Source organism: Camelus ferus, chromosome X, assembly GCF_009834535.1.
Source record: "Camelus ferus isolate YT-003-E chromosome X, BCGSAC_Cfer_1.0, whole genome shotgun sequence".
In the NCBI taxonomy this organism is placed as follows: domain Eukaryota; kingdom Metazoa; phylum Chordata; class Mammalia; order Artiodactyla; family Camelidae; genus Camelus; species Camelus ferus.
Genome location: NC_045732.1, coordinates 93,807,480 through 93,820,847, shown reverse-complemented (window position 1 = coordinate 93,820,847; position 13,368 = coordinate 93,807,480). Strand labels below are relative to the sequence as shown.

At 44.4% G+C, this 13,368-nt stretch overlaps 1 protein-coding gene across 4 annotated transcripts in view; it reads right to left on the bottom strand.

Moving 5' to 3' along the window:
* The window catches only part of LOC102507515 (A-kinase anchor protein 17B), a 108,026-nt gene that overhangs the window by 20,588 nt on the left and 74,070 nt on the right, over positions 1-13,368 (bottom strand). The window contains exons 1-3 of one of the 4 annotated variants that reach the window (XM_032475033.1): positions 7,811-7,898; positions 2,369-2,434; positions 413-533 (exon numbers count right to left, since the gene is read on the bottom strand). In XM_032475033.1, the coding sequence (XP_032330924.1) occupies positions 413-504 (92 nt within the window). In that variant the 5' untranslated portion in view covers positions 505-533; positions 2,369-2,434; positions 7,811-7,898. Of the gene's footprint in view, positions 1-412; positions 534-2,368; positions 2,435-6,239; positions 6,537-7,810; positions 7,961-13,368 lie in introns of those variants that run through there. The other 3 variants (XM_032475034.1, XM_032475035.1, XM_032475036.1) reach the window with 3 other exon arrangements.

Sequence of the window (13,368 nt, the reverse complement as noted above, 5' to 3'; positions counted from 1 at the left end):
ACTGAAGAGTAGTATTTGCAGGAAATGTGTATCATTCACACTGTTGATGGCATGATAAAGTGACTTAATTCTTCCAGAGAACAATTTGACAACATGTAATGAGCCATATTGGACCACAGAAGACTGCCAGAGAGAAATATATATTATCAAATTGTTCTCCGGAAAGATTAAGTCACTTTATCATGCCATCAACAGTATGAACATGCCTGATTTCTTTGCAGTCCTGCTCATGGTGAAGTCGCTTCTTGGTTTTATCTTCACAACCTGAAAATTACCAGCAAAATTCCTGCCCCCAAGTCGCCACCTACAGGGGAAAAGCCACCTTTACATGAATCCATGCTTTGCACCACTTAGCAGTTTTGGAGAGCTGCAGTATTTCCCAACCTTTTTAAAAATCCCAAGGTAAACTTACTTGAATCCAAGTCCTGCAGGATAGGATATTACCCAATACCTTATGGCAAAAATATAATCAATGGAGGAAAGATTGGAGAAGCCACAATTCATGTGAACTCTTCATGGTGGCCCACGGAGCACTGACAGAGAGAAAGAGGTACAAAGTCAAAAGCGGATGAAATGGTTTTTAAAAATAAGACAACTGTATGTTGATGATTTTCAGCCTGAACAGCATGTGAGATTTACACAGCTGGATTCACGGGCCCTCGTGACCTGTGTAATAACAATTCCAGACACCGATATGGTCAACACATTTTTTTCATGCCTGCAGCAAATTTCTGTAGAAATTCCATGTAGAAAGTCCATATAGAAACTCTATAGAGTCACTATTTATTTAGTTAGATATCCTCCTCACCCACCCTGGGAATTTGTGTTTTCCGATTTTTTTTCTTTTGAAAGAGCACTACACTTTCCACAAGAGTACCACTGCCACTGTGTACTACTGATGAAAATCTTTGCACAGATCTTTAAAAAAATTATTTCTTCAAAATATTTTACCATGTCAAAGGGTAGGAATATGTTTATCTGGCTCATCACATACTGTCAAATTGTTCCCTGGAAAGATTAAGTCACTTTGTCATGCCACTAGCAGTATGAACATGCCTGGTTTCCTTGCAGCCCTGCTCTTGAGTCCTCATTTTGGTTTCTGCCACCTTTGTTAGTATATAATGGCAACTTAATGTGGCTTTAATTTGCACTTAATTTTTATGCAGGCTGAAGCGCCAGCCAACCCTGACAGAGATAGTCAACCCCCTATTCAAAGTCTCCAAGCTGAATGTTTTATTTGCATCTCAATCTTAATTTCCATTACCCCCAACCCTCACGCCCCAAACCTGCCCCCTACTCAAACTGGCTCCCCTCACCCAGTGACTCCCATCTCCCTAAAAAGAGCCACCCTTGCCCAGGTGCTCAGGCTCAAAGCCAGGTGTTCTTTCTCCCCTCCGCTAGGGCTCAGTCCTTCAGCAAGCCCTTCTGACTCTGCCTTTACCAGACATTCCAAATCCAGTGCCTTCTTCACGGCTACTCCCCAGGTCCATGCCACCATCGTCTCTGACCTGGATTACTGCACCAGGTCCCCACCAGTCTCCTTCCATCCTTGCCTCCTTAGTGTCTAAGCTACCCAGTGGTCAAAATGATTTTTTTTAAAATCTGAACTCAGATGGTGTCACTCCTCTGTTCAAAGCCCTCCAGCAGCTCTCCCTCACGCTTTGAACAAAACCGAAACTGCTTTCCCTCCAAAACAACCCCTGCCCACCTCTTTCAACCCATCTTGTACCCTTCTTCCCAAGTGCCCTTGTCCTCCCCATCCCAGTCACATTGGCCTTGCTTACTGTTCCTCAAACGCATCAGGTTCACTCCTCAGAGCCTCTGCCCTGGTACTTGGCTCTGGCTGAAGTGCTCTCCACCCCCACGCACCCCACCAAGCTCTTCTCATGCCTGGTTCCTTATCATTTTTCAGATCTGGCTCAGAGAAGCCTTCCCTGATCACTATCTTATATAGCACTGCTCCCACCCCTGTCGTGTTGTAGTGTATCACCTCGTCTTATTTTCACTCTAACCCCGAAAGGATCAAATGATCATGTGTATTTGTTAACCAGCTTTTTGTCTGCCCCACCCCCAGCCCCAGTCTGTAAGTTCCATGAGGGCAGGGGCTGTATTTGTAGGGTTCACCAGTTTATCTTCAGAGCCTAGAACAAGACCTGACGCATCGTAGGAACCTAACATAAAATCCTACCTGAAACTGAGAATTTACTCATCAACTACATTGAAAAGATGCTCGTCTCATATTGAAAATACTAATAGTCACACCTGGAGACAGAGAGTGACATGCTAACGCAGACTTGCTTGTTCTCTCAGGGCTCCTAGAGCTACTAACATTAATCCGTGAATGTGGAGATCCCTCAAGGGTACCTACCGTGCAGCTCCTCCGTTTAAGACACTTTGGGGGCTACAGTGATGAGTTACCCTCAAACAACTGAATCTAGAAAGAAAAAGAAATGAAGACAATTAACTGCAATCTGGGGAAGAAAATGGTTAGAAGCACAGGATGCTTCGGGCCACAGAGAAAGGACAATGGGTTTAACACTCTTCCTCATGAAATGAGCGTCAGAACACCTGGGAATAGACTTCAGTGGTTTTCCAATACGCTCGCCCTGCTCCCTTCAAGAGTGGTGGGATGTGCATAGTCACAATTGATTGTAGTTGTCACAGTCACTGCTGGCACTGGGTGAGCAGGGGGCCAGAGTTGCTAAACATCCTGCAGTGCCTGGACAGATCTACACGGTGAAGACCTCCCACCCCCAATGCCACCACAGTCTGGCCCAGACCTGTCCCTCTAGAACATATGGAGTGCTTTCTGGGACTTCCAGATTAACCTTTTTATTTGTTTGTTTGTTTTTCATTTCAGAATAACCTTTTTAACACGTTACTTTTTATGTTGTCATTTCTGAGTTTCTTTTTTTCCCCTTGAATTCTTTTCATCATTTTGACCCAAGTCCTACACACAAATGTTGCAGCAAAAAGAAAACCTGAGTCCAAGTGGAGGATGAAGACTAGCTGTAAGGCCCACCAGACTATCTCTTTAGGACCCGAGCAGAGCGGGTTTCGAAACCCCAGCCCAGAGGAAAGGTACTACATGCGGATAATGCTCAGTTCCTGGCCATTAATGCTTCCCCAGTGAGGTCCACAGCCTTCCTGTGTGTTGAGATTATTCGCATTTCAGAGTCGGTTCTAGGGCAGGTCCGACAACTCCCTAATTACACGGGAAGACAAGAAGCTAATCCTGAATTGGAATCTTCCCCAGTGGGGCTTGTTTCCCTAGAGGAGGGGTCTGGGGCCCACAGGGTCAAGTACATGGTCCCAGGATGTAGGGGGCGTGACCCCAGCTAAAGGGGCCAGCACCACACAGCTCTGCCTTCCGCAGGTGAAACATAGACCTAGCCTTCTGGCATTTCAACAGAAGCTGGAAATCCTGATTTTTATTGAGCTCTTTCGGTTTTTCAATGTTGGTCCCTAATTCAGTTGCTTTCTCAAATATTGTACAGGCTGAGGCACATCCATCTAGGGCTGAACTTGACCCCAGGCCCCTAACTTGCTCCTTCTGCTTGGTTGCATGTACCTGGTGCTCCCCAAAGGTTCAAGAAATTCAAAAACAAGAGCTAAATATGCTGACAGCTGGGCAAGGTTCTCAAGAAAGAGTGAGGCAGGGACAGGCTCAGGGACCCAGGCAGGGCACACCAAGGGATTAGTACTGGCTTTGCCGTGCTCTTCTTTGCTCAGAAATTCTTCACATCTCCCTCTTTCTTACTGCATCAAGTCACAAGTTCCTTTCAAGGCTCTCCAAAACATGGCCCCACCCCACCTCACCAGCCTCATAGTTCATCATGCTCTGTGTCCATCCCCCATTCTAGTTGGGCTGGTCTCCCTTGAGTTCCTCCAAACACATTAATCCCCTCCCTCCCTATGTCCTGTCTCCCTCTGGATGTCCCATCTGCCCTACAAAGCCTTGTTCACATCGCATCTCTTTTATGAAAACTCATCTGTGACATTAAACAGTAAAATGCTTTCAAGCTCAAGGGCTGGGGTCAACCAGATCTTGGTTCAAATCTCATCTCTGCCATTAACCAGCTAAGTGATTTACCTAATCTCTTTGAACATCAGAAGATAACGATGCCTACCTCACAGAATATTTGAAGGTTTAAGGGAAATGATGCAAGTTAAATATTTAACACCTATAAGTGCTCAATTAATGTGAGCCCTTATTATTACTATTATGATTGATCTTCTCCGGTAAGTGGTCCAGATCTCACACTGTCACTTCTGAACAAAGCACTACTGGATTCCATGTGGTCCATGTCTGCTCAGACTGTGCCCCAGGCATTAGTCTACCTCGGCCTCCAGCTTGGTTTAAAGCTTCTTCAAGTTCTAGGAGCATGTTGGTTATAACAGAACTGACACAGACCCAAGTGGACACTAAGTCAGGGAGATGCACAAATAACATCACCCCGGCTCTGAAATAGCTCAGCAAAAGTCCCTCTCTAGCAAAGGCAGAGCGCATGCTGGGAAGACAAATATGTAGCCATTCCCTGTGGCAGAGAGCTGCTTCGGCATTTAAAACAAGTCTCTCTCTCTGTCTGTCTCTGTCACACACACACACACACACACACACACACACACACACACACACGCCGCCGCCACCACCTTCACATTCCCCAATCTCTATGCCTCACTTTCCCTTCTGATGCTGAAGGTGACACATGAAGTCAGTCAAAGGCCACTCTCTGATGGAGAACCAAGACAAATGGGCCACCCTGCAGGTGTGATCTTTGCCTGGGACTACATGTAAAGCCCATGACCCACCACAGGAGACAAGATGGTCTCTGCTGGTTCTGCCCCCTTCCCTCAATGTCCCTCCACCTCCAGTCAGCCCCACCTATCCTCTGATACGCATAATAGCTGGGGTCCCCTGGGCACCCATGCCAGCAGGCCTATTCCACTAGCCACTTTTCTCTGTGCTTAACATGAATCAAAGTGAAAATAAATTCCTTCATGTACATTACTCCATGCTTCCACTTACCCCATGCTTTGAGTGACTCCCTCCCAAACAAAGAAACAGGGCACAGAAAAAATGTGACTACTAGAATGCCACATCCTTTAAAAAAGCAAACAAAAAACCCAGAACTGGAGAGATCCCAACTATATTATCCCCAAGAGTGGTTCTCTCAGCATGAAGACTGAGCCCTATCCATCATGCTGCTCAAGTGTACAGTCTTTCAACAGCATGAAGTTCCAAAGTTAGACCAGAGGCAGGTAGGAAAACAGCCCCAAACTGGTATAATCTTTGAGACCTTATTCTCAATTTAGAAAACACACAGAGAAAATGAAAAGGTCCAAAGGGTAACCAGTCCTCATGCTGGAACCCAGTATTCCCAATACAAATCACTCCCTGGAGTTAGCAGCATTCAAAAGTTCCCCCCGTAGCAGTTGGCTTTAAATAAAATCGTAAAAAGCAGGAGACCAAATGTAAGGAAGACACACGCGGGTCCCAAAAACCAAGACCACCTGATTGTCCTGCATTTGGAGAAGGCAGTTTCTCCTCCAGCATGGGCCTCTGCAACTTGCTTCTTCCTTGGCCCTGTTGCCCCCCAATCCAAGCTCAGGACCCTGTGCCCCGTGCCCTGTGGGTGAGCCCTGCTGTCCCAGTCAGGCTGGAAAGGACTTTATTCCACCCGCACTGTAAACCTCAAGGGAGACTCTTGACAAATCCCTGAAGCCAAGGACCGGGTCACAGGGTGGGCAGGGACGGGGGATCCCTGCTGACGATTAATTAGATGAGTGCACAGGAGCAGGGGGGAAGCAGAGCGCCCTGCCCTTGACGTGTGGACCGAACAGGAGAGGGCACCTTCAGTTCGCATTAGCAGGATGCTACTGCCAGCGTACCCCAGGGGAATGCCTCCAGTGACCTCGGCTGGAGCAGCGGCCAAAGTGAGCCCTTGAGTGGGTGCCAGAGCGCCCCCTAGTGCGGCGCCATGGCCGGGGGAGGTGCGGCAAGGTCTAGGGTGAAGGGAGAGGACCAGGGGAAGAGCTCAGGAGCATCTCTGGAAACACTGACTCTGCAGGGGCAGGCGGGGCGACCTGGGTCTCCTGCGCATCCCCTCCCAAATCCCCGCCAAGGTCCGACGTGGCCCTATCTGCAGGCACCCAGCTCCTGTAGGCCAGGGCGGCCAGCCGGCCGAGACGCAGCGGGACGTGGCTGCTGCTCTGCGAGCAGAGCGGAGGGCATTTACCCAGAGCCTGAGGAACCGCTGCGTCTCCGCTCTGGTCTCCGCGGGGGTAGCCGGACTGCCGCCGCCGCTGCCTCTTTCCAGTCGCCGTAATCTCAACCAGCAAAGCTCCCAGTCACTCCCTGCGACTGTGGCCTGCGAGGCCAGCTGTTGAATGGCTCGCTTCGAGCGCACGGGGCGCAGAAGCGTCCCCACCGCATCCAAGTCGGCGACGCAGGCGCGCGCCCCAGTGCCAACGCCCCGTGCGCCCCTCGCCCCGCTGCGGCCCTGGCGAGCTCGCGCAGCCGCCTCCCGGCTGCCCGCTCCCGCTCGTGGCTCCCAGCTCCAGGCTGCGGGGCTCGCCCGCCGGCCCGCCCGCTCCCCTCGGTGGGCTCTTGCCAAGCCAATTGCCTCCCCTTGCGGGCTCCGCCCCCCTCACTGCCATCCCTCAACTCGCCCTCAGGACCAATGGCAACAATGGACTAGTCCCGCCCCTTCGATTCCCCCGGGGCCAATCGCCTTCTCATGAGGACCCATTCAAGTAACCCCGCCCCTCTCGTGCGGCAGAGCCTGAGCCAAAGTTTATCCCACTGCGAGGTTGCTCCTGACGATTGCAAGGCTTTGCCCAGGCTCCCCCCACCCTCCACCCCTGCACGAAATTATAGTGATTTAGAGGCTGCAACTCACCTGGTCTGCCGACCTCCACGCGACCTATTTACTTTGAATAAACTAGTATAAGAAAGTGAACGAGAGAGTGTTTGTTCTCCACCTCATTCCTAAGGCAGCACTGCTGAGAAATGTACACCCACTTGGCCAGGACTTACACATCACAGGGTCAACATGAACCTCGAAGGTCATCGACTGGCTCTATCACCTCACTGATTGTTTTTGCTTTTGGTTTTTGGCTTTGTTTTCCCACGTACAGGGTCCCTGCCCTCTTGTCTGGACAACTTCCAGTAACGGACTCACTGGCTCCACTGACTGCCGCTTGCGTGTCTGCCTCATGGCTTAAGGCTGAGTGAAACTGGCCCCCTGGTAACTTCATGCAAAGCCAACTTCCCCATGGTGGGCCAACAATTTGACAAGTCTTCTAGCCCCACAATTCTTCCAGACTCTATGGCTCCAAAGACTTAGATTCAAGTCTCTGCTTTGAGTTTAAGCCAATTCCTTTGTATCTTTCAAAAGTGGAAGGTGGGAACCCCCATCCCCCCAACCCCAAGGCACAGACCCTTCTGCACGGTCATGTCCCTTGTCCAGACACTAGACTCTTCTACTGGAGCTCCCTAAGGATGGCATTTGCTTTCTTGACTGCCATATCACATGGCTGATGCATATTAGATTTACTGTTAACTCTCTCCAGAGTGATTTCTCACTGCTGTCACTATCACAAGGCTCTGTTTTCTACCTGATTAGCTGGTAAATGTCATTGAGTTTTGTTTGATGGGGGATGCTAATTTCACTCTCTTCTATCAAGACCTTTTTGCCTGCTCATTCTGTCCTAAATATCTCTCCATCTCTGCTTGCTACCAGTGCCTTGCTCAGGCCCTCAACCTCTTTGCACAATTGCTAAAGAGCCTCCTAACCCGGCCTCTTACCTGTAGACTTGCACCTTCCTGGCTGGTCTCCTGAAGCTCCTCTCCTCATCCATTTTACACCAGAAGCCAGAGTTGCCGCTAAACACAAATATAAGCGTGTTACCACACTTCAATTTCAAAGCCCAGCCCAGCTTCAAATCCTTTTCTACTTCCTTTCCGCCCTCCTTTGCTTTCAGTATAAGATCCAAAACCCATGGCAAAGCATATAAAACCCTCGGTGATCTGGCCTCACCTGCCCAGCCTCATTTCCAGCCCTTCCACGTACACTGCAGCGCACTCTATACTTTGGGTCAACTGAACACCCTGTTGTTTCTCAAATGAGCCATGGTCTCCAACACTATTATGCCTTTGATACAAAGTCTGGAATAACCTGTTCCCTACCCTCCTAATCCTGACTTACAACACACTGATGTATTTTTTTTAATTGAAGTATAGTTGATTTACAATATTGTGCTAGTTTCAGGTGTACAGCAAAGTGATTCAGTTATACATATATACATATATATTCTTTTTCAGATCTTTTCTATTATAATTACTATCAGATATTGAATATAGTTCCCTATGCTATACAGTAAGTCCTTGTTGTCTATTTTATATGTAATAGTTTGTACCAGCTAATCCCAAACTCCTAGTATATCCCTCCCCACTTCAGTAACCAAAAGTTTGTTTTCTATGTCTCTGAGTCTGTTTCTGTTTTGTAAATAAGTTCATTTGTATCTTTTTTTTTAGATTCCACCTATAAGTGATATCATATGATGTTTGTCTTTCTTTGACTTACTTCACTTAGTATGATAATCTCTAGGTCCATCCATGCTGCTGCAAATGGCAATATTTCATTCCTTTTATGGCTGAGGAATATTCCATTGTATATATATAATATAATATAATATAATAACATATAATACTATATATATACATCATATCTTCTTTATCCACTCATCTGTTGATGGACACAGGTTGCTTCCATGTCTTGGCTATTGTAAATCACATTTATATATTTTATTCATTCATTGAACACATGTATCCTGAGCACCTACTATATGTCAAGTATGGGGGCTATAAACATGTGATTTAATAAAAATTTTATTTGATCCCTCCATCAGGTGCTTCTGAGTGGAATGTAACAATCCTACTTCCATTCACATTGCTACATAGATATCAGGCCACTGACTAGAATGATTGGTTTAGACTTTATTTCATCCAAATAACTGAAGAGTTGGGGAAACTGAGACTGGGATTTTCTTCCTTGCTGTGTATCATTAACTCATATTCAGGTTCACTCGATTAAGTCTGGCAGTTTGAAGGCCAGAGGTTATGGTCCTTTTCCTTCATGTTTACTTTAACTTAAAAAAACTCAACTTGTCAAAGTCTTCTGTGCATGTGTGAGTATGTGTTTATTGTGAGTGTGTTGGGTCATTTTGCCTTGTTATTTTTCTTTGTTATCATCAGGATAAATCAAACCAAGGCGTCGTACACCTCCAACTTACCCAATGTTATATGTCAATTATATCTCAATAAAAATATATAAACAATAAGATCAGGACAGCAATTTGTAACATACTATAGGCATTCATGTTTCTGGGTCTGAAGAAAAAGCAGCTGAACAGGACTGTAGTAAAAATGAATAAACTGGAATCACACAATTACAGAACTTCAGTGTTAAAAGGGACTTTTAAGTTAATGTAATCAAACCCCACCCTAGATGCTAGAACTACTGTGCGGGCAGTTTTTCAAGTTCTTTACAGAGTCCTTAGCTCCCTGGCCTCTGAAAGCAGGCTTTGTTCTTACTGTTAAAATATATGGCTTTGCCCAGCTAAGTGCTTTGCGGGGTACCCGGAATGCTTCTTTGTCCATTTTTTCCCTCTAGGGTGAGATGTGCCCTCAGGACCTCCTCTTTCAAACTGCAAATCCCACTTGGAAGATCCACATGGTAACATTTATTAATTATTCACACTTAGCATAAGGAAAGCAGCATAATTTAATAGGAAAAAAAAATTTTAGGTACCTGTACCAAATAGCAGTTTTCAAAGTGTTTTCACTTATTTTGTCATATTTGATCCTCATGGTAACTTGAGTAAATATCTTGATTTCCATCTTACAGGGGAGGAAGCTAAGACTCATCTAAGTCAAATCATTCCTCAGGGTATTCGAATTCCAGCTCTGCTATTAACCTTGGGCAAGTGATCATGCCACTGTAGGCCTTAGTTTCCCCGTCAATAAAATCAAATGAGATGCTTTCCAAGGGGCCTTTCAGCTCTGTCTCTGATCCCTCTACTCCTGCTGACTGAGATCAGGGCACTGGGCATTTCATGGTGGCAGGAAATAATTTTGTCACTAGAGGTACATTCTGAAAAGGACAAGCCCCGGAGGAATGCTAAAGCAAACCGCATGAAAGCAGTGAATACTAGAAGGCAGGCAATCTGAAAAAGGAAAGACAAGGGACCCTGAACTCCAAAGTCACCTACTCCCTAGCTCTGTAATACAACCACTGCAATGGCAGTTGTGAACTCAGCGTTCCAACTTCTTTGCTTTAATGATTGAAGAATCTCCTAAGCAAACCTTAATTAAAGTCTGCTTTGGCAAACTATTTTATCATATTCAGACAATAATTACCACAATAAATTACATAAAGAAATCTATTGTGTGTCTCCCGCTTATTCCATATAGCAAAACGGCTGATAAGAAATTGCAGCCAAAGGAAGTCATTTAGAAGGAAAACCAACAGGCAAATGGATGCATTCTAATAATTTACGCAAGTCCAACAGTGACACATTCCCCCTCCCCCGCTCACCACTTACTGAGGACTGGAGGAGCACTGAGACACAGCTAATATAATGGCTATGCGTTTGCTTAATCTTACCACGCAAATACAGGCTTTACGCCTAATATAAAAGGAATTTAAAATGCCAGGTGAGAAGTGGTGATCTTTAAACTGGTTGGGCAAGAAGCTGAAAGCTAATTCCTAAGATGATAAGCTACTTAATAGTCTGTTCTTTTTGGAGTGATTAAAACCATGTTTAATTACACTAGAATCAGTTTTGGCTTACAGGCATCTAATCACTTTTTCAGTAAATGGCCCTAAAGTCAGAATAAATAACACTAACCTACTTCACTGAGTTCTTGCAAGGATTAATTAATTGATTTTCAAGGGTTTCAGAAGTTTTATAAAACAGTGGCCTGGGAATCAGGAGACCTAAATTTAGTCCAGACTTCCTCTAATGTGAGCTATAGTGATGGATTAACTTCTCTGGGACTTGGTTTCTCCATCTGTAAAATGAGGGGAAATTGGACTAGGTAATCTCTATACTTTACGTCTAACATCATAATACTCTAGGGCTCGCCATCATTATATCCTTGTTATTTTTTCTGGACTCTAAAACAGCAATAATCTACTTTTGGCCTTCTGGTTTTCCTAAAATTGAATTCCTGGAAAAACTTCCAAAATGTCCAGCCATCCCCCAGACACAGTCACTTAGGCATACCGATCCCAACAAAACTGTCCAAATATGAATAGAGCAAAAATATAATAAACAGAAAGAAGGAAAAGATAGAATCTAGACTTTCATAGTCATGAAGAAGTAAGCAGAAGCCATTTCTTAGTAACTGCAGACCCATACTTTTTCCTTCCCAACTTTTCTTCCATGCTCTTCTTTTCCAAGGATTTTATTACTCTTCTCTAAAGTGAATCTGGGCCCTCATTACCAGCTCTAAAAACTCCGTGACTATTTATAAGAGGACTTGAGAAGAGATGCCTTTAAAGGAAAATGACATTATATGGAGAGGAAGAAAAGCAAAATACAAAATTGTATGTACAATATAATCTCAAGTAGGCTGGAAAATAGTGCATATGCTGAAGACGGGATGGCCACTTACCAAAAGGTTAACAGGCTGGTCTTTAGCTGGCAGGACCCAGAGTTAAATTTTCCCCTTCACTCTAGCTTTTTGTTTTTTTACATTTTTTTTACACTTCATAAGCATATATTATATTTGTTAAAGATATATGTATGGGGGGAGGATATAGCTCAAGTGGTAGAGCTGCATGCTTAGCATGCAGGGTCCTGGGTTCAATCCCTAGTACATCCTCTAAAAACAAACAAATAAATAAATAAACCTAATTACCTCCCCGACCCCCACCAAATTTTTTTAAAAATTAAATTAAAAAAAGATATATATATATGTAGTTTGTCTTTAACACAAAAAAGAAGAGTGACTTCTTTTTCTAGGCAGCATAGAGTAGTGGTTAAAATGGTGGGGTTTAGAGTCAGATTGCTGGAATTTGACTCAAGCAGTACTTACCATGTGTGACCTTGGCCAAGTTATTCAACCTCTCTGAGACTCAGTTTCCCCTCTATACAATGGCAGTAATACTAATAAAGGACCTACCTCATAGAGTTACTCTGCAGATTAAATAAGCTACTCTATGTAAGTCCTTAGAGTAACACCTGGTACATTATAAGCACCCAATATTAGCCATCATTTAAAATGTTAAACATTTTTTGTAAATATAATGTTTGCATGTGGTTTAAAAATAGTACAGAAGGTTTGAAAATAAAAAGTAAAATGAAAAAGTAGGAATAATTTTCCCCTCTTTAACCCTCAGCCTCACTCCTAGAAGCAGTCACTGTTAACAGCTTCTTGTGCATCCTTCCAGAAATTTTAAGGGCAAATGCAAACATATACCCTCTTTTAAACACACACACACGCACACACACACACACACGAGCAGGCACACGCAGAATCATGGCATTGGCATACATACTGCTTTTCACCTTGGTTTTTCACTTGATCTCTTTTGGAGCTATTTCCATAGCAGAACATCTAGATCTACCCCTTTTTTATTGTGGTAAAAGACGCATAATATAAAATTTACTGTCTTAACCACTTTTAAGGGTACAGTTCAATAGCATTACGTATACTCACATTGTTTGTGACATGTCTAGAAATTTTTCATCTCACAAATCTGAAACTCGGTACCCATTAAACAACTCTCCTTCCCCACTGCCCCCACTGCCCAGCCTCTGGTAATGACCATTCTACTTTCTGTTTCTGTGAATTTAGATACCTCATAGAAGTAGAATCACACAGCACTTGTCTTTTTGTGACTGGCTTATTTCCCTTAGCATAATGCCCTCAAAGTTCATCAATGTTGTAGTGTGTGACAGGTTTTCCTTCCTTTTTAAGGCTGAATAATATTCCTTTGTATGTATAGGTCACATTTTGTTTATCCATCCATCAATCAGTGGATATTTGGGTTGCTTCCACCTCCTGACTATTGTGAATAGTGCTGCTATAAACATGGGCATACAAATATCTCTGTGACCCTGCTTTCAATTCTTTTGGAGATATACCCAGCAGTGGGATTGCTGGATCATATGGTAATTCTATTTAAAATTTTTCTTTAGGGAACCTCTATACTGTTTTCCATAGCAGCTGGGCCATTTTATATTTCCACCAACACTGTACAAGTTCCAGTTTCTCCACATCCTTGCCAACAGTTATTTTCTGGTTTTTTTTTTTTAATAGCTCTTCTAATCGGTGTAAGGTGATTTTCTCCTTAT